The sequence below is a fragment of the Scyliorhinus canicula genome, chromosome 3 (genome assembly GCF_902713615.1).
Source record: "Scyliorhinus canicula chromosome 3, sScyCan1.1, whole genome shotgun sequence".
NCBI classification, from domain to species: domain Eukaryota; kingdom Metazoa; phylum Chordata; class Chondrichthyes; order Carcharhiniformes; family Scyliorhinidae; genus Scyliorhinus; species Scyliorhinus canicula.
In genome coordinates this window covers 135088896-135112807 of record NC_052148.1, presented here as the reverse complement: position 1 = coordinate 135112807, position 23912 = coordinate 135088896, and the positions used below count along the sequence as shown (strand labels likewise).

Sequence of the window (23912 nt, the reverse complement as noted above, 5' to 3'; positions counted from 1 at the left end):
TTGTTTTACTAAATTACTCTAATGAAGAACCCCTGTTTTTTATTGAGTACAATGTCTCTTCTGATGTAATAATCCTAATATGTTTTCTTGAACAGCATTAAGATCCATGATCTGTCTGAACTGAAAGAGATGTATGCTATTATAAACTTGGATGATGAAACTAAAGGTATTTACTTTTTTTTAAATTGTGCTTGGAAAACCTAGCAATTATAACACATGAGCATTGGCTCACATTTGGGATTCTTTAGGATGAACTGAGGTTGTCGAGCTCCTATGTGAATACATGTTATTATGTGAGAAAAGTAAGAATTGCCAGATTAAAGTACCTTTCACAGATTTTTTTGCTGTGAAAAAAAAGGGCAGCACGGTAGCATTGTGGATAGCACAATCGCTTCACAGCTCCATGGTCCCAGGTTCGATTCCGGCTTGGGTCACTGTCTGTGCGGAGTCTGCACATCCTCCCCGTGTGTGCGTGGGTTTCCTCCGGGTGCTCCGGTTTCCTCCCACAGTCACAAAGATGTGCAGGTTAGGTGGATTGGCCATCATAAATGGCCCTTTGTGTCCAAAATAGCCCTTAGTGTTGGGTGGGGTTACTGGGTTATGGGGATAGGGTGGAGGTGTTGACCTTGGGTAGGGTGCTCTTTCCAAGAGCCGGTGCAGACTCGATGGGCCGAATGGCCTCCTCCTGCACTGTAAATTCTATGATAATCTATGATATTCTGTTAATATGACTGTGTCAGGCTGTTGTTTATCTAAACTGCAACAGCTGTCCTAACCTATACTATGAGAAATTGAATAACAAAGGTAATCAGGGCTGGGTGGGTGGCGAGGTTGGTGGGTTGGTGTCACTGAAGGAGCTAAAGGCCAGAGAGTGGAGGCAGGAAACATGTATCCAAACAGTTGAGCAGAAGAGAAGTGACAACCAAGAATGGGCCTGCAGCTGATCGAGGAGCAGTGGTGGCTCAGAATGGCTGATGCAGTAGATGATTTACTGCAAGTATACCGGAATTGATGTGGGGAGGAGGTGGAAATTCATCCTTTAACCTTAAAAAACGTACTAAATTCAAACATACGAAATAGGAGCAGAGGTAGGCCATTTGGCTGCTCGAGCGAGTTCCACGGTTCAACAATATCATGGGTATCTGCGTTTTGAATTCTACATTCCCATCTGCCCTGATAACCGTACATTCTTGTGAGGCAAGGGACGAAATCTAGCTCCATCGTTAAAAAATTCAGTTACCCCGCTTCTGATGCGTTCTGAGGCAGGAAGTTCCAAAGTTGCACAATCCTCCAAGAGAAAAGATTTCCCCCCATCTCTGCCCTAAAGGCGGATCCTAATTTTAAAACAGTGCTCCCTAGTTCTGGACTCGTCCATAAGACTAAACATCCTTTTCACATTCACCTTGTCAAGACTGTTCAAGATCTTCTTTACTTCAGTCAGGTCACACCTCACTCTTCTAAACTGTAGTGGAAAGAAGCCCAGCCTGTCAAACCTATCCTTTTTTTAAAAAAAAAGTTTTAATTGATTTTTCATAGAATTTACAGTGCAGAAGGAGGCCATTCGGCCCATCAAGTCTGCACCGGCTCCTGGAAAGAGCACCCTACCCAAGGTTAACACCTCCACCTTATCCCCATAACCCAGTAACCCCACCCAACACTAAGGGCAATTTTGGACACTAAGGGCAATTTTTCATGGCCAATCCACCTAACCTGCACATCTTTGGACTGTGGGAGGAAACCGGAGCACCCGAAGGAAACCCACGCACACACGGGGAGGATGTGCAGACTCCGCACAGACAGTGACCCAAGCCGGAATCGAACCTGGGACCCTGGAGCGGTAAAGCGATTGTGCTATCCACAATGTTACCGTGCTCCCCAAAAATATATTTTTATCGGCATTTTCCAATTCTTACAGTGTAACAGTTTAACATAGTGCACCTGATATTTACATGGTATGACGTTTCCTTTTTACAAATTTTACATGCATCCCCCCCCATTGGCTGCTGGCCACGAACAGGTCTTGGAACAATTGACAAATGGCCTCCACATCTTGTGGAAGCCCTCTTCTGACCCTCGGATCGTGAACTTTATTTTCTCCAGTTGGAGGAATTCCAACAGATCGGATAGCTTTGGGTGGTGCTGTCAGTCAACAGCCGAGCAGGATTCTTCGGCAGGGGATTGGGGAGGCAAAGGCTTAGGGGGTTGGTCGCCCCTCCCCATGAAGAGCTCTGGCTGGTCTGAGACGTCGAAGACCGGCACTTTTGAGCATGACTCCATCCTCACCCCCACAACCGTGGACATCGCCTCAAAGAAGGCTGTCCAGAACCGAACAAGTCTGGGACAGGCCCAAAACATGTGGGTGTGATTGGCTGGACCTCCCTGGCACCGTTCACATTTGTCCTCCACCTCCGGGAAGAACCTGGGGTGGAATTCTCCGACCCCCCCCCCGCAGGGTCGGAGAATCGGCCAGGGCCGGGGCCAATCCCGCCCCTGCTGTGGCCCGAATTCTCCGCCACCCGGGAATTGACGGGGGCGGGAATCGCAGTGGTCGGCGGGCTCCCCGCGGCGATTCTCCGGGCCGCGATGGCCGAAGTCCCGCCACTGACGAGCCTTTCCCGCCGGCGGGAATCAAAGCGCGTCTGGTGCCGGCGGGATTGGCGGCGCGGGTGAGCGCCGGGGTCCTGGGGGGGCGTGGGGTGATCTGGCCCCGGGGGGTGCCCCCTCGGTGGTCTGGCCCGCGATTGGGGCCCACCGATCGGAGAACGGGCCTGTGCTGTGTGGGCAATCTTTTTCTTCCGCCTCCGCCACAGTCTCCGCCACAGTCTCCACCATGCCGGAGACGGAAGAGACCCCCTCCCCCGCACATGCGCTGGGATCTCCGGCGCATGCGCGGACTTCCGGCGTAGGCCTTTCGGCCCTGGCTGGCGGGGCGCCAAAGGTCATTCGCGGAAACCACTCCGGCGCAGGCCTAGCCCCTAAAGGTGCGGAGAATTCCGCACCTTTTGGGAGGCCCGTCGCCTGAGTGGTTCCTGCCACTCCACAACGCCAGGACCCCCTGCCCCGCCGGGTAGGGGAGAATCCCGGCCCTGTTCTTTCAGGTACTGGTTAGGAGCGCTCTGTGCACCACCTTTAGTTACATTAGACTCAGCCTTGCACATGTGGAGGTGGAGTTTACCTTGTCAGTGCTTCGATCCCCTACCTCTATCCCTGGTTTTTCCTCCCATTTTTCTCTTGTGTCATCTAGGGGGCAGTGTGACTGCTCCCAGCAGCCGCCCATACAGGTCCCACAGTTCCTTAAGTCGCCCGGAGCGAACAGTTCCTCTACCAGTGAGTGTACCCGCTCCTTGGGTACATCGTCCTTTCCCTACGGAGGAAGTTTTAAAGTTATATATGCCGTACTTCATGTCCTTTGGGCAGCTGAAACCTCTCCGTACGTTTTTCCAGCGTCACTAATCCACCATCTGTGTCAACGTCGTCCCCCCGTCCTGGCTCCACCTTTTAAAGGTGCCATCCATTGTTGCTGGTGAATCTGTGATTGTTGCAGATGGGGGCAATGGACATTTCGGTGATGCTGAATTGTTGCCTCAGTTGGCAAGGTGTCCGGAATGTGACTACTACCACTGGGTATTTTGAGTGTTTGGTTGGTGGGAATGGGAACACTGTTGCAACTAGGGCTCGGAGGACCCTCTGAGGACATCCCCGTGCAGGAACACCCTGCCATCTTTACCCTCTCCCCTCTGGCTCCTTCACCCATCCCCTCACTCCCTCGACTGTGGCTGCCCGTTGGTAGAATTGTAGGTTTGGGAGTACCAGGCTTTACGCGCTTCTTTTCCTTTGTAGGACCTTTATTGAGATCCTTGGATTCTTGCTCTCACCCCCCCCCCCCCCCCCCCAACACACACATACATGCACACACACACACACACGAACGCTATGATCCGTTTGTCTACCATGTTGAAGAAGGCCTTGGAGATGTAGATCGGTAGGAATCTGAACAGGAGGAGGAACCTGTGCAGTACGTTCATCTTGAACGTTCCAAACTCTTTTAGGAGCTTCATGGTTCCTTCCAAGGTGACTTGGGGGTCCGAGAAGCAGAAGAGCGTGTCATCTGTATAGAGTGAGACTTCAGAGGTTTAGCTCAGTTGGCTGGACAGTTGCTTTGTGATGCATAATGAGGCCAACAGCACGGGTTCAATTCCTGTACCAGCTGAGGTCATTCCTGAAACCTCTGCCTTCTCAACCTTGCCCCTTGCCCGAGGTGTGGTGATCTCAGGTTTTTTTATTCTTCCCGCAAAAGTGAAAAACTTCACATTTTCCTACATTTTATTCCATCTGCTGGATTTTTACCTGCTCACTCAACCTATCTATATCCATTTGAAAACTCCTTATGTCTTCTTCAGTACATGCTTTCCTATCTTTGTGTCATCTGAAAATTTAGTCACCATGCCTTCGCTCCTCTCATGTAAGTCATTGATGTAAATTGTGAAAAGTTGAGACCCCAGCACAGACAAATGTGGGACTCCACTCGTCGCAGGAGGAGGCGGTGACATAGTGGTATTATCACTGGACTAGTTAACGAGAGACCCAGAGTAATGCTCGATGGACCCAGGTTCAAATCCCATCACTGCAGATGGTGAAATTATTGTTGATTGTCATAAAAATCCATCTGGTTCACTAATGTTCTTTAGGGAAGGAAATATGCTGCCCTTACCTGGTCTGGCCTACATGTGACTCCAGACCCACAGCAATGTGGTTGACTCTTAACTGCCTCCTCAAGGGCAGTTAGGGGTGGGCAATAAATATTGGCACAGCCTGCGACGCCCACGTCCCGTTAACGATTTTTTAAAAAACATCCTGCCAATCGTGCAAAGACCCGTTTCTGCGCACTCTATTTTCTGCCAGCCAGCCAATCTTCTATCCAGGCTAATATGTTACCTCCTACACCATGAGCTTTTACTTTCTGCAATAATCTTTGATGTGGCTCCTTATCAGATGCCTTCTGAAAATCCAAGTACCATACGTCTACAGGCTCCACATTATCCACTGAGCATGTTACTCCTTCAAAAAACTCCAATAAGTGGTTTAACATGATTTTCCTTTCACAAAAACATAAAAAATCATTTTGAGGTGATACCCAGAGACATAAAAGAAAGTGTAACACCCAAGTAAGGAGTGTAGGGTATTTGGACTGAATTGAATAAGTGGCTGGGTGGTTATATTTAAATTCAGGAAATTAATTAAAATTAAGTTTGTTTTGGATTAGTATTTATATACTGTATTTAAGTTTCAGGTATAGTATCCTTAATGTTTTAATATCAAACTTTCAGGTCTGGATCGACTATCTTGGACAGATGATGGACAGTTGCTTGCTGTATCTACACAGCGTGGAACATTGCATGTTTTCCTTACAAAACTTCCAGTTCTCGGAAATACATGTGGAACTCGCATAGCTTTCCTAACCTCTCTGCTGGAAGTCACAGTGACCAATCACATTGAGGGGGTATGTGTGCAATTATAAAATTACCTCAAAGTTTAGTTTTTTCATTGGTTGCCGAGTTATGAAACTGAATATTTACACTTTACAAACATATATCATTTGGTGCTGGTTATTCCCTGTGGCCCCATTCTATCAGTTCCAAATAAGACAACTATCAAATTTGGTGAAAAAGGAATTGAGTTGGAAAGGGAATGTTATGCATCTTGTGTAGAATTTCATTACTGATTCAAGTCAGTCTTTTTAATAGCTGTTTGTATGCAGTGTTATATATCAAGCCAATTAGTCAGCACTTCTGGTCTAGTGTTTTTTTAAAATAATTATCTGCTCTATTCTCCCTATAGCCAGAAATAATTCTTTGAGCCATCAAAAGACTTTGCAAAATAGTTGAACAAGCAAGCTGCCATGATATAAAAATAATCAAGGTTGTTAGATATATATATAAAAAGTCTGTCAGTATCTGTAAGGCAAAAATACTTGTCAGAACTAGCTCATAAATTGCTACCTAAAATATAAACTTAATCAATTGAACTGCAGATAATTAGATTTTTACTACTGTTAATGGGTAGCACAGAAAGAATTGGTAAGATCACTGTGCTCTCTGGAGATCAACCACTGCCCAATTTTACGGTGATGTATTTATGGGTTTCTGAGTCTTTAATTGTGACCATTATCAACAGTGACTCATTTGTATTGCCTGCTTGGGGTTCTTTGCCAAAAATATCCCACAGCATTAGATGCAAAGAAAAAATAATTTTTGTCACTTAGTGACAATATGGAGTGTTTCATAAATAACATCTGCCATTGAATGAACATTTCCTATTCCTTATTGTGAATTACTTGTCATACTAAAGAGTCAAAAACAAAGGAAATATTGCCACATGCTGTCCTTGGTAGATAATAAACTAAGTCTAGTTTCATTAGAGAAAATGTAGTTCTTGGCAAGTCTATTAAACTTACACCAACCTGTATTTTGTATTTATTTCTCTACAGGAACCACAAATCACAGTATCTGTTGAGGTTGAACCTAATTTTATCGCTGTTGGCCCATATCATGTGGCTATTGGAATGAATAATCGAGCTTGGTTTTATGCTCTTGGAGAAAATCGTAGGTTCAGATGAATGCTTTGCATATATATCAACAATTAATGAAATGTTTCAAAGGATTTAGTTAACTGCATTTAACAGTAATGAAGAAAATCTTAAATATAAGTGAGAACATCTCAAATTATAATGACCAATTTGACTAGCATTTGAAATTTGATTATGAACAATTCTAATATATACAACATTGCTAAAGGCTTCCTAACAGATAGCCAAGAGTTTTTAATTTTTCCTACTTTTGTCTAATCACTCTTGCTATATGTCTTGGTTGCCGTAAAGAAAAAAGGTATGAAGGTGCCCACATTCTTGATTCTTGTTCGACACGATGAAAGGTTTATTTAAGGATGTTGCTCATACAATCAAGGTGGTGATCTGCCCAAAGCCCGCACAAACACTCTGCTGACATCACTACACATCACTCGATGCAGAACCAGCAAGAATGTGTTCCCAGATACATAACCCTGCTCTGAGTAATTTAGGCAATATTTTTACATGATTTTAGATAAGTTGATGCAGACCCAAATAAGAGGAATATCTCAAATCAACTTTAATAGTGTTTATGATAAGTTTAGAAGAGAACTAAAATATTTGACACACAAGGCAGAATTTTTCCGGATATTTTCAGTGTCGGGCTCTGACTGCAAATCAGCGTGTTGTTCTCCAGTTACACAGCCAAGTTGTCAGTCCAGATTTTGAGCCCCTCTTAAATTGGTCATGGTTTACTCCATCAGGACCTAATAGAGCCGGTAAGGCTGACTCCACAGAGATCGGAGCATCATCTTTAAAGGGTACCCGATCAGCACAGAAAGAAGCCTCCCCCCACAAATATTTTTTTATAAAATGTACAGTACCCAATTTATTTTCCAATTAAGGGGCAATTTAGCGTAGCTAATTCATCTACCCTGAACATCTTTGCGTTGTGGTGGTGAAATACACTCAGACACGAGGAGAATGTGTAGACTCCACACGGACAGTGACCCGGAGCCGGGATCGAACCCGGGTCCTCGGCGCCGTGAGGAAGCAGTGCTACCCGCTGCGCCACCGTGCGGCCCTAAACAAATATACTGCAAATCTCGTCCCCAATGGGGCTCCCAGAAGGTTAGCCATAACACAGGTTGGCACTGCCAGGTTTGCAGTGCCAACCTGTGCCAAGGAGGTCCTTCTCCCCGGGGGCTATATTTTCCATTGTTGTGTCCCCAAGGGGATCCCCTCGCCTGATTCACATTTTTAAATAGCTGTTGTATATGTCACACTGGAAAGGTTTGAATAATCAGTGACGGGGTTCATGTGGCGGGGAGGTCACTAATTACATTCGAATGTTTGTAAAAGCATTAAAACGAGGTTCTCACCCTTTGTGGGCATAAACCTCATTACTTTACCAGGGAAGGGTGGGGAAAGTCGTAAAACAAGATCTTGCCACCAAGAATCTTGTTTCTCGATTCTCACGACATTTTGCACCTGCATCGCCATTCTCGTTGGCTCTGGATGCGGGTGCAAAATCGCCCCCACAGTTTCCACAACAGATGCGATTCTCCAAAAGAAATTCTCAGTTTGCCAGCGAGCAGGAATTGTTGTGCGTTTCCCACCACTCATCTCAACGAGGCGAACAACGCTATTCAACGTTAATTGCTTCACAGGCTCCTCGCCCCGAATGCCGGCTTGCCAGCTGATTTGCCGGGTCCGCACTCGCCAGCTCCCGCTAACAAGATCGAGCAGCACTTAAGCTTGACTTGCTCAGCCAATTCCAGCCAGAACACAACAATGGCGCCGAGGAGACCAGCCCCAAGATTTGGGGATGCTGACCGGGGGAGGATCCTGGACGCGGTGGAGGCCAGGAGAGATGTCCTGTTAGCCCAAGGGTCACGGAGAGTGAGCCACAAGGCAGCCAGTGCTGCCTGGGATGAGGTGGCGGCAGCAGTCACTCAGGTAGTGTGACCAGCAGGACTGGCCTCCAGTGTCAGAAGAAGGTCAACTGGGCAACATGAGTGAATAGACACCAACCCCCCATCCCCAATCCCCCCCCAAGGGAGCATCCCCCAGGCGACCCCCAATCTTACCCCATCCCCCCTCCTCTTCAGCACTCTCTCCACCCACCCCTCAACCCTCCCTCCACCCCAACCCTCCCTCCACCCCCTTCCCACTTCAATCCTCTCTCCACTCACCTTCCCCTTCAATCCTCTCTCTGACCACCCGTTCAACCCATGTCAGAAACAATGCAGTCTTCTGCTCTGGCATATAGGGCATTCGTGACTTGCCGGAGGCACCTGTGGCCTGTGAGATACCAGACAGGTCCCCACTTGAGCCCTGGAATGAAATTGATGACAAAAAGAACAGGGCTGCAATAACCTTGACAGCACCAGGAACATGTGTCCTCCTCCACGCGGTGACGAACCCTCCTGCGGTACATGCTGTCTGTCATCTGTTCAAATGACCAGTGGCGCCTGTACACCCTGGGACTCCCCCTCTTGGTCCCTCCCTAGCCTGATGGGCGGCCGGGTCCTCAGGGTGTGGGGCAGGGTCCGGCACAAGGTGCGCTGCTGCTGCCGCCTTCTCCAGCACCTGGCCGCATCGCATAGCACCAACAGCACAAGGGCAACCTTTGCGTCCAACATCCCTGCCATAGTGTTCAATATCTGTAAGGCATTGGGAGAGGGTATTAGACCGACAAACAGGGGTGGCTCCCACCCCGGGACCCTCCATTCCGCCACTGACCCCCCCCCCCCCCCCCCCTCCCCCGGCCACCCTACCCGGAACGCCCTGCCCATGTACTCCAGGCCGCAGCGGGCCCCTCTCACCGGGTCCCAGACCCTGTACCCAGGACACCGCTCACACCATCAATCGGACCGGGCGCTGGCCCCCTCCCCGTGGCACTCACCCATCCTCCGGCCCTGGACATGTCCCCCAGAGCTGTGTACCATCCCCTGGGTGTTCGGATGTTGGCTGCTGCGTATGTGGTGTTGCCTCCTGCAGTGTTCTGGCACACTGTCCAGGCATCACAGTCTGATTGGGATGCTAGGCAATGACTCCCGCATGCTGCATGGCCTGCCCACCCATGGGAATACACTTGGGTTGTGTGAAGTGCTCACTTAACCATGAATGCCAATTCCCTGGAGGCTAGCCTTCAGCCAAAGGCTTTGGCAATTGGTGGGGGTAGACGGGCAGGGACAAGGGCTGCCCCCGGAACGGGTACAAAAGATCCAGGGGTTGGCATGGTGGTGCAACGAACGGTTGCCCTCCCAGGGTCAGCCTCCCCCCACCCTCCCAGGGTCCCCCATCCTCCACCGAGCACAGGGACGCAAGCCGAGCACCCTGGGGTTTATGTCTGTGAGCAAAGGTGGCTACTGCCTCCTCAGCTCCACACAAAAGCCCTTTTGTCAGGTTCATGTTTTTAAAAAGGAGTACTAATCGGCGTCAGCGTGACCACTTGCAAGAGAGGCCAATGAATGACAGGAGGCAATTGAACATAGAACATACAGTGCAGAAGGAGGCCATTCGGCCCATCAAGTCTGCACCGACCTATGTAAGCCCTCACTTCCACCCTATCCCCGTAACCCAATAACTCCTCCCAACCTTTTTGGTCACTAAGGGCAATTTAGCATGGCCAATCCACCTAACCTGCACGACTTTGGACTGTTGGAGGAAACCGGAGCACCCGGAGGAAACCCAAGCACACACTGGGAGACCGTGTAGACTACACACAGACAGTGACCCAGCAGGGAATCGAATCTGGGACCCTGGCGCTGTGAAGCCACAGTGCTATCCACTTGTGCTACCGTGCTATTGGATGACGGGTGGCTCTCTTTAATTGTATGGAAATGGTGTTTAAGTGGTGATAATTGGTCTCTCGCTACGGCGAGATTCCGATTTCGCCTAGGGGAGCGGGCCGGTTGCATTGCAAACTGTTTGGTGCCTGGTGCGGTTCCCGTTTTTGGCACCTATTCACCAGCCTCGTTTCGCTTGAGCGCGAATATAACGAGGCTGGAAGATTACGCCCAATAGCATAGAATTACTTTCTCTAAGGAAAAAGCAGTAGTCTAGTGAGGAGGAGTTCCTTTCTACACTCATGAAGACATTTATGAAAAACAGCTCTAGCACTAGCTCTTTAGAAACTGAGTAACACTATTCAATTTTTGTTTTTCCCCAAATACTTCTTAGCCATGAAGGTTCAGCTATTGGTACTGCACTTGCCTATGCCACATTTGTTTGCAATATTTTTTTTTTCTTTTTAAATTTTTTTCCCCAATTAAGGGGCACTTTAGTGTGGCTAATTCACCTACCCTGCACATCTTTGGGTTGTGGGGGCCAAACCCACGCAGACACGGGAAAAATGTGCAAACTCCACACGGACAGTGACCCAGGGCGGAATCAAACCCGGGTCCTCGGCACGGTGAGGCAGCAGTGCTAAGCACTGGGCCACCATGCCGCAATGTTTGCATCATTTCATATCATCTAAAGCAATTAGTATTTTTAGCTCACAAATTTATTCATAAAATGGTGTGCTTTAACATACTAACAAATCCACTCTTGTTCTAGTTATTATTTCTTTCAAGTTGGGAATGAGAATGAATAGTGCAGTGAGAGCAAGAATTTTAAAAGACACATAGATAGACTTAGTGAGCAAGCAAAACCTGGGTAACTGGAGTTTGATGTTGGCAGGTGTGAGGCCATCCACATTTGAACTCAGGAAAAGTAAATCAGAGAATTTTCTAAATATTGAGAAACAAAGGAATGTTGAAGAACAAAGAGATTCGGGAGTGCAAGTGCACAAATCATTGGGAGCCAGCTGCAAAAACAACAGTTTGATGGAATATTGTTTTTTTATCTCAAGGGGGCTGGAATAAAAAGTGGAGGAAGTGGTGTTTTAGTTGTATAGGGCCTTGGTCAGACATCATTGGGAGTACCATGTTCAGCTTGGGGTACCTGACATCAGGTAGGAATAAAGTGGCCATCTTGGAGAAGGGGTGCCCACAATAGACACAGGGATCCTCCAAAGAAGGCACCCACCCTGCCTTCCCTCCTTTTAGCCTGAGCCGTCAAAGTTGCGGGCTGGCCACCTTCTCTCCGCCTTCCCCATCACAGGTAGCAGTGGAGACAGAATGAGGTCCTAAATGGAAATTAATTGGCAACTTCAGGGCCTAAGGATAGGCAGACCACCTGACAACTTACCGGTCCCCTGTCATAAGGGGGACAGGCTGGGTGTTGGCAGGAAGCCAGTGAGTGGCCACCTGCTTTATTTTATGTGAAGGGGAGCAGTTTTTTTTTCACATAAACGGTTGTAGAAATTTGCAGCTCTTGCCCCACAAAAGTGTGGATGTTGAGTTAATAAGGATAACAAGGTACATGGAGCAATGATGGGAGGATGGAGTAGTGTTGTAGATGAACTGTGACCTGGTCAACTAGAGTAGGTTTAATGGCCTGTTTCTGTTTCTAAAATTCCTACGTTACTCGATCTTCATATTTTTCAATTCTCAGCCTGAAGGTAGGTCCGATCCACAGTGCCACCATCTCCCCCATGGATAGGACAAGGAGCAGCTTGTATATGGCTCTGAGAGTTGGTGATTTGGTGAGAAAGAGTGAATGTTTAAGGTGGTAGATGGCATGCCTTGAGGATAATTTTCTAGAGCAGTAACTTGAGGAATCGATTAGAGAATAGGCCATTTTAGATCTAACATTATGTAACAAGAAAAGGCTGATCAACAACCTTGTTGTAAATGAATGTTTATGGCTAAGTGACCATAATAGGATTTTACATTATGCTTGAAAGTGAGATAGTTCAATCTGAAGCCAGTGTGTTAAATTTGAACAAAGGAAATTATGAAGATATGAACTGCAGATTGGCTGAGGTGGGTTGGGAAATACATTAAACGGTATAAAAGCAAATTACTGCGGATGCTGGAATCTGAACCCAAAGGGAAAATGCTGGAAAATCTCAACAGGTCTGGCAGCATCTGTAAGGAGAGAAAAGAGCTAACGTTTCGAGTCCAGATGACCCTTTGTCAGAGCTAAAAGACATAGAAAGTGGGAAATATTTATACAGTGAGAGAATCAAAGAGGGTGCAGAGGAGGTTTACCAGGATGTTGCCTGGTCTGGACGGTGTTAACTATGTGGAGAGGCTGAATAGACTCAGACTGTTTTCATTAGAAAGACGGAGGTTGAGGGGTGACCTGATAGAGGTCTACAAGATTATGAGGACCATGGATAGAGTGGATGGGCAGGCACTCTTTACCAGGGAGTGGTCAGTCATAGAATCATAGAATTTACAGTGCAGAATGAGGCCATTCAGCCCATCGAGTCTGCACCAGCTCTTGGAAAGAGCACCCTACCCAAGGCCACACCTCCACCCTATCCCCATAACCCAGTAGCCCCACCCAACACTAAGGGCAATTTTGGCACAAAGGACAATTTAGCATGGCCAATCCACCTAACCTGCACATCTTTGGACTGTGGGAGGAAACCAGAGCACCCGGAGGAAACCCACGCAGACACAGGGAGAACGTGCAGACTCCGCACAGACAGTGACCCAAGCCGGGAATCGAACCTGGGACTCTGGAGCTGTGAAGCAATTGTGCTAACCACTATGCTACCGTGCTGCTACCTGCCAGTCACCAGGGGGCAGAGGTTTAAGGTCCGTGGGGCAAGGTTTAGAGGAAATGTGCGAGGCTGATTTTTTATGCAGAGGGTGGTGAGTGTCTGAACGCGTTGCCAAGGGAGGTTGAGGAAGCAGATACGTTAACGGAGTTCAAAATGCATCTTGACAAACATATAGATAGGATGTGTATAGAGGGATACAGCACAAGGACATGCTGAGGGGTTTGGCCAAGGTTGGTATCATGACCGGTAAGGGCTTGGAGGGCCGAAGGGCCTGTTCCTGTGCTATTTTGTTCTTGAAAGATGAGCCATAGCTACAGAAACCATGGAAAGAGTGAACAAAAGGTGTGAAAGGCCAAACAGCGGAGAAACTAACATCAGAGGTCAAACTGTGACAGATATAGATGTGGGGGGAGGGGAAGGGGGAAGCAAAGGAGAGAAAGGGTAAGGAATGGGGGGATAAAATGGGGGGGGGGAGTGTAAATGCATGTAAAGAAAGACAAGAAAGAAAGAAATAGGAAAAGACAAGTTAAAATGAAATGGGATGAAAACAAAGGGGTTGAGGTGGGGTAGAGCTAATCATCTGAAGTTGTTGAATTCGATGTTGAGACCAGAAGGCTGTAGCATGCCTAAATCCCAGAGTGTTGAACGAAGTAACTATGGAGATAGTGAATGCTTTGGTGATCATCTTCCAAAATTCTATAGATTCTGGAACACTTCCTGCAGATTGGAATGTAACAAATGTATATTTAAGAAGTGAGGGAGAGAGAAAATGGGGAACTACAAAGTTGTTAGCCTAACATCAATAGTAGGGAAAATGTTGGAATCTGTTATAACATGGATTTATGAATGGGAAATCTGTTTGATGAACCTGTTGGACTTTGAGGATGTTACCAACAGAAGGGGAGTCGGTGGATATTTTCAGATGGCTTCTGATAAAGTCCGCAAGTGGCCATGATATAGAAAGTTAATTTTATCCCAAAATGTGCTGATTGGTTTGCTTTTTTTTCACTTTTTAAGGAGTGGAGAAGCTAAAAGACATGGAGTACTTGGGCACAGTAACTAGTATGTGTTTGAATTCTGACTATGCAGCAGTGCTGTTTGAGGGAAGAGTTCAGCTCCATATGGTAAGTATGCTATCTGGTTCAAATTTAGCATTTTCTTTCCAATCACTGGTAAATGTTTTTTTTACTCAGTGTGTCTTTTTTTTATATAAATATTTTTATTAAAGTTTACATTTTAACACTGTTCAAGAGATGGCTGAAACAGTTATTATTTGCAATTTACACGTTGTTCCTTTTCAGCCCCCCCCCCCTTTGTTCCCCTCCCCCTGCTTCCCCTTCCTCTTTTCTACTGTCTCCGAGTCCATCTTAGGCCCTTCCCTTCATTATAGATGGTTTGTTTTGTCATTTGTCAGCACGGTAGCATGGTGGTTAGCATAAATGCTTCACAGCTCCAGGGTCCCAGGTTCGATTCCCGGTTGGGTCACTGTCTGTGCGGAGTCTGCACGTCCTCCCCGTGTGTGCGTGGGTTTCCTCCGGGTGCTCCGGTTTCCTCCCACAGTCCAAAGATGTGCGGGTTAGGTGGATTGGCCATGCTAAATTGCCCTTAGTGTCCTAAAAAATAAGGTTAATGGGGGGGTTGTTGGGTTACTGGAATAGGATGGATACGTTGGCTTGTAGAGTGATCATTGCTCGGCACAACATCGAGGGCCGAAGGGCCTGTTCTGTGCTGTACTGTTCTATGTTCTATGTTTTGCTCTTATAGCTTCATGAGGGGTCCTCTGGTCCCTGTGTCGGTCTCTCTCTGGGTTCCCTCCTGGCGTTTCCTTACGTCTTTTCTCCTCCCCCCCCCCCCAACCTTGTTCCTGTCTGCTTCTTCTCTGCAATGTTGTCTTGGATTTCCCCCCATTACCACACAAACACCACAATCATTTTGACTTTTTTTTTTTTGGAAAAAGGCCTTGGGGATGAAAAATTGTATTGATCTAACCAGGAAGAGGAACCTTGGCAGTACGTCATCTTGATCGTCTGCACCTTCCCGCTAGGGAAAGCGGGAGTGCATCCCATCTCTGTAGGTCCTTTTTAACTTCCTGAGCCAGACTGGTCAGATTCCACTTGTGGATCCGTGTCCAATCGTGGGCTATTTGGATCCCCAGATAGCGGAATTTGTTTTGGGCTATTTTAAATGGGAGACCTTCCAGCTCAAACCTCACTTTTGTCCAGGTTGAGTTTGTAGCCCGAGAGCTTCATGATTTCGTTCATGCCGTTTTGCAATCCGAGGTGTAGAGGAGCAGATCATCTGCATAGAGTGAGACTCTGTGCTGTCTGCCTCCTCTTCTATTTTCTCAATTGTGATTAGTTCCAACATTAATTTCATGCTCCCAGTTATTCAACCGGTTTTTCAGAAAGTGCAGTTCATTGATATTGGCAGGTCAATAAATATTTTGTTTAACAGTGACATTTATCTGGTCTAGTTATCAAATATTTTAATTAATACAAGAAAAAGATATACATTTATCATATATACATATATATTTATGCATATATATGTTTATATTTAAATAACGGATTACGCGTAATATTGGACAGTGGAATGGTAGCACACAAATACTTAGTTAATTTGTCTGAAATATTTTTATCTGCTATTTTAGACCAGTTATTAATCCATTTGTTTTAAATTAATTAATGCCTCCACTAAAGTAGCAAATAAATAGAATCAGATGAGTGCATTAAGCGCATTGTTCTACTTTCCTCGTGTAATTTCAAGGCCATTTTCTTGGACTCCAGTTTCCTCTGGTCTCTCTGGGTTAACATGTCTGCATTAAAATCCTTTATGCACCATTTTAATGCAATTGTTAAATATATTATTTTTTAAATAACAAGGAAATGTTATGAAAACATTAACCATAACTAATGGAACCATTAAAGAGGCTTACTATCTGTACCCTTTTAAAATTAAACTAGAAAATATTTGATTGAATTTAAAAATCTATGGAATATATATTCAAACATTAGCATATAATTTGCAAACCTGTACATTTCATATTTCATATCATAAGTTCATAAAATTGCTGTTGTGTTGTGCTTCAGTGTACGAATCATTTAAATACAGTGATCTTCCATTCTTTCCTGTGAAACTTCCTAGCCAATTGATGCTATGACCTTGTGTATTACACCAACATATCTCTGATTTGCTGTGGTGGATCACATGGCATTTTCCTTGCATTCATGGTTCTCCAGTGTGTCGGGTTGCCCCACTTGAACACAGAACATTATTGGGGAAACAAATCGAGGTCTTCAAAATTTTGAAATGCTTCAAGAGATTAAATAGTGGAAAATTAGCTCCAGTGGTGTATCATTTCTGTGAAACACAAACTCAGGATTTAACTTGATCAGTTCTTTTTTAACAAACAATTTAATTGAGGTATTTTAGGCATATAGAAAAAGTGACATTGTACAGTACAAACCCCCCCCCCCCCCCCTCAAGGTGACCTTGACTTTCTCGAGGTCAAGAAAGCTCGTCATGTCTGATAGCCATACCTCAGCCCTCGGGGGCTTTGAGTCCCTCCATGCTAACAGTATTCGTCGCCGGGCTACGAGGGAAGCAAAGGCCAGAACGTCGGCCTCTCTCTCTTCCTGGACTCCCGGGTCCTCCGAAACCCCAAAGATTGCCACCTCCGGGCTCATTACCACCCCAGTTTTCAATACCCGGGACATGACATCCGCGAATCCCTGCCAATACCCCCTGAGTTTAGGGCACAACCAGAACATGTGTACATGGTTAGCCGGCCCTCTAGCGCATCTAGCACACTTGTCCTCCAGCCCGAAGAATCTGTTCATCTGGGCCACCGTCATGTGGGCCCGGTGCACGACCTTAAACTGGATCAGTCTGAGCCTGGCGCATGTTGCGATCGTGTTTACTCTGCTCAGGGCTTCTGCCCAAATACCGTCCTCCAGCTTCTCTCTCTCTCTCTCTCTCTCTCTCTCTCTCTCTCTCTCTCTCTCTCTCTCTCTCTCTCTCTCTCTCTCTCCCCCCCCAGCTCCTTCTTCAGGTCCTTGGACTGCGTATCCTCAGCTCTCAGGCGACTGCCTGAGTTGCCGGTACCTTGAGCCGGCCCTGGACATCCCCCACCTCGGCTCCCGTTGACTAGCTGAACCCAGCTAGCCTGGGGCTCCCAGCCTCAGCACCAGCCCATCTCCTACCCATTGTTCCCAGTCACCCCGAACCCTTCATCACTTCCCCAGATCAGCCCAACTTAAGCAAACACTCTACAAGTCATAAACAACCCCTACAATAGCACAATTCAAGTTAAACAAGAAAAAAAAGAGATAAGAAATAACAGGCACTCTTCAGTCCTAGCCATACAGACACAGAAAAAGGTTGCACAAAGTTCCCCTGAAGCATCCATTTTAACCCAACCCTTTTAACTGTTTTCTTTATTAATTCCCCCCCAGCCAAACTCCAACTGAGCAAAGAGCCCAAATAGGAAACAGTCAGGAAAACCATGCAAAAACAAGAAAAAAAGATACGTCCCAAAACGGGAGAGATACCACATATACTTAAAAGCTCTAACATGAGTCCAAACGCCCTCAGCCCAGTGCCAGTCCTTGCTTCTTAACGAAGTCCATCGCCTCTTCGGGTTCCTCGAAATAGTGGTGCTGACCCTTATGTGTAACCCACAGTCATGCCGGAAAAAGCACCCCGAATTTCACCTTGTTTTTATACAGTATCTCCTTCACCTGCCTGTAGCTTCCCCTCCTCCTGGCCACCTCAACGCTCAAATCTTGGTACACACGCAGTGTGGTATTGTCCCAAATACAGCTTTGTGTGCTCTATGCCCATTGCAGCATCCGTTCCTTGTCCAGGTACCTGTGAAAGCGTATCACCATCACTCGTGGGGGACCCCCTCGTCGCGGTTGCCTCACCTGCACTCTGTGTGCCCTGTCCACCACCGGCGGGCGAGGGAACACCTCGTTCCCCAGCAACGTCTGAAACATACCATATGCGGCAGCGTCTAGCCCCTCTGCCCCCTCCGGGAGGCCAACGATTCTCACGTTCTGCCGGCGATATCTGTTGTCCAGGTCCTCCAGCCTTTCCAGAAGCACTTTTTGCTGGTCCCTCAGCCTCCAGATCTCTACATCCGCCACCGTTTGAAAGTCAGTCTGCTCCTCCACTGACTTCTCCAACTGCTGGAGCTTCTCAGCCTGATCATCCAGCCTTTTTTTCATCCGGTCAATCGACTTCTGAAACGGCTCCAAGTTGTCACGCTTCAAAGCCAAAAAGCCCTCCTGCATAGTCTGCAGCAGCTGCTCCATTGTGGGCTGGGCTGTCGGCTCCTTGTTCTGAACACCAGCCAGGCTGGTCCCTCTCACAGCCTCCACTGTGCCCTTACCCGACCACCTCTTCTGCCGTTTACGGTCCCTCCGGCTTCTTAAGTTCATACAACTCTGTATGGGTCCTGTGCCTGAGTACTATTGCTTTCCAGTTCCGCGCTCAAAAGCGCAAAAAAGTCAGGGGAAAAGGTCCAAAAGTCCGACTGAAACAATGGCACCAAATGTGCGACCTACTCTCTCATAGCCGCCACCGAAAGTCCAACTTGATCAGTTTTTAACAGGTTACTGAATTCTTCATCAAAGGTAGTTATTGTGGCAGAAATTATGTTTAATGGAATTAGTTATGTATATGAAAAGAAGGGCTCGAAAGGGCATGAGGACAGTGCAGCGAAATGGAATTAGTGTAGATTTTTCAGTTAAAGAGCCAGCACTAGAACATAGGTGATAGGCTGAATCGTCTCCTTCTGTGTTGAAATTTCTGTAAATATATCAGTAAAAGAGTTAATTATACATATAATTTACACCAAATGAATTCTAAACTCTATTTTCTCATTCTTATTAAGACCCATTTATTTCAAAGTGAAATTTATTGTTCTGAACATTTCAGTATCTAAATTCTGTGTTCAGTGTGCCGTGACACGAAATTAGGAATAAGGAAATTAAGAATGACCATTGTCACTTTTGTGACTTTCATCACTATGTACTCACTCAATCAAGCAATTTATTGAAGTTGCATTTGGGCTTATTAAGGGAGAGAGGAATGCAGATGAAATTACATTGGAAAATTGAATATAATGGAGAAGAAATGTAGACCTAAAATAACTATGAGGAATATTTCTGGGGACTTTCAGTGGCGACATATAAGTGGAGGTCGCACATTAAGTGGCTCCTGCTAGAGTCCTTGGTTTTTGGCCCTTTTTACCCAGTTTATGAGGGGATTTTGTGGGTAAACTAATCCTAGTTGTGGGCACTGGAGGATGTTGAAATCCCAAAGAAAGAATACTCGGAGAAAGGGAGCGAGTGCAGGTCTGCCAGTAGAGTTGACGACAGTGCGGAGTGTGGTTCGAGAAAAGATGGCGGAGCACACTTGTTGGGTGGGGCTGCACCCATTAGAATGGACACGCTGATGGAGGTGACGGGGACAGTGCGGGGAGCATGGTGAGGGGCTGAAGGGTGTGGAGGAAGAATTGTCGCGACACAGTGACCAGCCCGCCTCACTGGAAGCGGAGTTGCTGAGGATGGAAGACAGAAATAAGGGTCTGAGGGCCAAGTTGAGAACCTTTAGATCAGGTCGCGATGGCAGAACTTCAGAATCATGGGGCTGCCTGAAGGTGTGGAGGGCCCGAAACCGGCGGAGTATTTTGCAAAGATGTTTGCGAAGCTGTTGGAGGTGGAAGAGGAGGGCCCCCCCTTTGAGTTGGATAGGGCCCATCTCTCGCTCCGGCCGAAGCCACAGGCGAACAAGCCGCCAAGAACTGTGATTGTTTGGTTTCATAGCTACCAGATGAAGGAACACGTATTGAGATGGGCCAAGCAGAATCGGGAGGTGAGGTGGGAAGGCAGTGGTATTCATATATACCAGGATGTCACAGTGGAGCTGGCAAGAAGGCATGCGGCCTTTTAATAGGGTGAAGGCAGCGCTTTTCAAGTGGAGTGTGGGGGGGCCGACCCTCTCCTGGGACACTATCTGGTGCGCAACACACAAATGCTCCATTGCAGCAGGTGGAGATGGAACCCCCGAGGGGGCGAACGGTCGGAGGGCAGGCTGACCCCAGGGATTAGTTAGCATCCAAATGGGTTTTGGGCTTCTGGGACGGACAGTCCTATCGATCGTGGAATGCAGCTTCAGAGCCAGGGATTATATATGGGGTTGTCGGCGAGCAGGTGCAGGTGGAGGAGTCCAACCACGTGCAGCAGCAGGAGGTGGTGCCGGCCATGTGTGCCACCCAGGCCAACACCGCATGGGTGGTGTCCGCGGTGGAGGCCTTGGGGGCGAGGGTTTCAGCTATGGATCAGCATGTCCAAAGCCGGGGCCAGTCTGTGCAGGTGGTGGCCGAGGCCCAGGACATGGCTGCCATCTCACAGGCAACCATGTGCCAGAGCCACCTGCACAGTGCAGCGGCACTCCTGAGCATGGCCCAGTCACAGTGGGCAATGGCTGAGGGTGTCAGCGGCATTGCCCGGACGCTGGCCGAAGTGGCACAGATGCAGAGTGAGGTGGCACAGTCCCAGAGGGAGATTGTGCAGTCACTGGCTGATGTGACCCAGAAGATGGTGGCACAGTCACAGCAAGAACGCGGACCCTGGTCGAGACTGCAGTGGTTCCCCAGGAGGAGCCTCAGGGTCTAGCTCCGTTCGCACCCCATCCCATGGAAGAGGCAATGGGCTCCATGCTGGTGACTCCCGCAAGGGAGGTGCTGGGATACTGCAGCATCTCGGACACTCCTCCCACCCCCCTATCCCTGACGCATCGGGGGGGGGGGGGGGGGGGGGGGGGGGCTCTGGTGGGGGCCACCTGATGAGTAAATTAGAGCTGACTAGTGAACAGGAGCAAGGTGGCGGGAGGGCTGCGGTTGGCCAAACCTGGATAGGCAGGTTTTGGCTTACCTGAAAGGTGTAAATGGGGGCCATAGGGAAAATGCAGCCAGGCAAGGCACCGGGACAGATGGTTCCCGGTGGAAATTTACAAAAAGTTTGCAGACCGGCTGGTACCGCTGCTGGTGAAGATTTTGAGGATGCAGTGTCATGTAGGGTGCTCCCGGAGATGATGAGGGAGGCTTCATATCGCTTCCATTGAAGAAAGATAAGGACCCAGTAGAGTGCATGTCATACCGGCCGATATCTCTACTGGATGTGGATGCCAAGGTTCTTGCTAAGGTGCTGGCACTCAGCTTTGAAGAATGTCTTCCGCAGATGGTTGGGGAGGACCAAACAGGGTTTGTAAACGGGCTGGTTTAGCACACCAGGCTAAATCGCTGGCTTTGAAAGCAGACCAAGGCAGGCCAGCAGCATGGTTCAATTCCCATACCAGCCTCCCCGAACAGGCGCCGGAATGTGGCGACTTAGGGGCTTTTCACAGTAACTTAATTTGAAGCCTACTTGTGACAATAAGCGATTTTCATTTCATTTTCATTCATTAAAGGGTAGGCAGTTGTCCTCGAATGTGTGGCGTTTGTTAAATGTGATGCTCTCCCCATCGGGAAGGGAGGAGCAGGAGGTTATTGTGGCGCTGGATATGGAGAAGGCCTTTTAGTAGGATGAAGTGGAGTTACTTGTTTGCGGTGTTGGAACAGTTTGGGATAGGGCCCCAAGTTTGTTTCATGGGTTAAGTTGTTTTATAGGGAGCCCAAAGCGAGTGTCCGTACGAATGATCGGAATTTGGGTTACTTCCTGTTTGAGTTGACGACAGAGCCTTTGGCATTTGTGCTGAGGCAGTCAGATAGGTGGACGGGGATAGTGAGGGGGGAGGCTGTGGAGCATAGGTTTTCCTTATATGCCGATGATCTTTATGTATATCTCAGACCTGATCCCCACGGTAGGAGATATAATGGGGATGTTGACCTGATTTGGAGCTTTCTTGGGATACACACTGAACCTGGAGAAGAGCAAGTGCTTTTCGGTTTCTCTGCCGGGGAAGGGTATGGTTTTGGGGGGAGTTGCTGTTTTGTATGGTGACCGCCACTTTAGGTATCTTGGGGTGCAGGTGGCTCGAGATTGGGCCTGGCTCTGTAAATTGCACTTCACGAACCTGGTGGGTAGGGTCAAGGTGGACTTACAGAGGTGGGATAGCCTCCCTCTGTCGTTCGCCGGCCAGGTTCAATTGATAAAGATGAATATTTTACCACGCCGTCTATTTTTATTCCAATATCAGTCGGTGTTTTTGCCAAAGATGGTTTTTCAGGGGGTGAAGTGGTTGATCACGTTCTTTATTTCATGCGCCTTGTCGCCGAACACTATTTCGGCGCCGGGGTGCAGAGAATCCAGCCCCTTATTCTTAGTGATTTACTGACTCGTGTGAACCACCAGTATATCTGGCAACACAAACTGTCTTTGTTATTTTCTGTCCATAGGAAATTGTCAAATGCATGCTTGGAATTAGGCGCACTTGAATTTTCATTAACTTTAAAAGAGAAAATTTCAGAACCTCCCAATCAAAACTACCGCAGACAAACAAGGGAAAACAATTTATAACTACTAACTTGGAAAATGTCTAATATGCCCACAGAAAATAAAGAACGTTAAATGTTATTATTACCAACTTGCCATTTTTAAAATAGCTCCTGATAGCTCTCTTTTAGTGAAACTGTTGCATTCATGATCAATACATTTAAGGGCTTTAGCTTTGAAACACTCCAGATCTGTGATGCAAGGTGTCCATTCCCATTATATTGTTTATGTCTGAAGCAAGCACAAACATTTCCCGTCCAAATGAGGTATGAGTAATGCACTCATTTTACTGTCTCAGTGATGAGTGGATACCATTTGGAGAAGTGTCCAGAAGAACTGTTTGTTGGACTGAATCAAAGATTCAGGAAGATGATGATGATTTTCCCAGAGGGCTTTGGTTACACTTTATGTACTGGCCAGAACCAAATGCCCTTACTGTAGTTGCTGATTTTTCAGCCTGAGAATGGATTGCTGTTCCATTTCCAAAGACTTGGGTCACGACCTGAATCTGCAAATAGTGACTTCATAGGTCAGATGGATTTCATTTTGACTTGTGCCAGATGGACTCAGCAGCAAAATTGTCTCTTTATCGCAGGATATGCGCCATTAGCACATTCAGCTTCTGTTAGAAATTAATTGGCGTATTTCAGAATTTAATTATTTCTGTATATTGACATCTTTTAATATGGAGCTGGATCAATATTTGTTGAAGAAGCGAAATAAGGGTTAGATCAAGTAGGAGAGAAAAGCCAATGTTAGAATAATCACGCATGGACCCTGGGTGGAGTGAACTTGATGACCAGAATGACTTTACTCGCTCTATGCTCTTATGTGTTGTCAATTTGTGAATTTGACATAGATCTTATGTTCTGCCTGAATGTTCATGTCAGTGTTGTTTGACGGTGTTTTCAATTAATTGACACTGAAATGTAGCATTTTAATAGCAAGTGAGTCAGTTGGTTTTATTGGGAAGAGTATTATGGCCTCTTCTGATTTGATTGCAGATTGAAATGGAAGGCGTTGAAGCCCAGGAGGAAAGGGAAACTCGTCTTTTTCCAGGACGTGATGACAAATGCCGAGTCACATGCCACGCACTTACTGCTGACTTCTTGGTCTATGGAACAGATGTAAGCGCCATATTAAGAAACAGTAGAGGAGCTGTTACGTTACTTTGTGTATGTTAGAGACCACCAAACTGTGGGAAAGAAATAGAGGAGCAAAT

At 47.1% G+C, this 23912-nt stretch overlaps 1 protein-coding gene across 3 annotated transcripts in view; it reads left to right on the top strand.

Annotated features, from left to right (window-relative positions):
- Nucleotides 1-23912, top strand: part of wdr19 (WD repeat domain 19) — a 215643-nt gene that overhangs the window by 107148 nt on the left and 84583 nt on the right. For all 3 annotated transcript variants that reach the window (XM_038791401.1, XM_038791400.1, XM_038791402.1), the window contains exons 10-14: nt 96-166; nt 5328-5500; nt 6488-6602; nt 14208-14314; nt 23695-23817. In XM_038791401.1, the coding sequence (XP_038647329.1) occupies nt 96-166; nt 5328-5500; nt 6488-6602; nt 14208-14314; nt 23695-23817 (589 nt within the window). The remainder of the gene's footprint in view (nt 1-95; nt 167-5327; nt 5501-6487; nt 6603-14207; nt 14315-23694; nt 23818-23912) is intronic.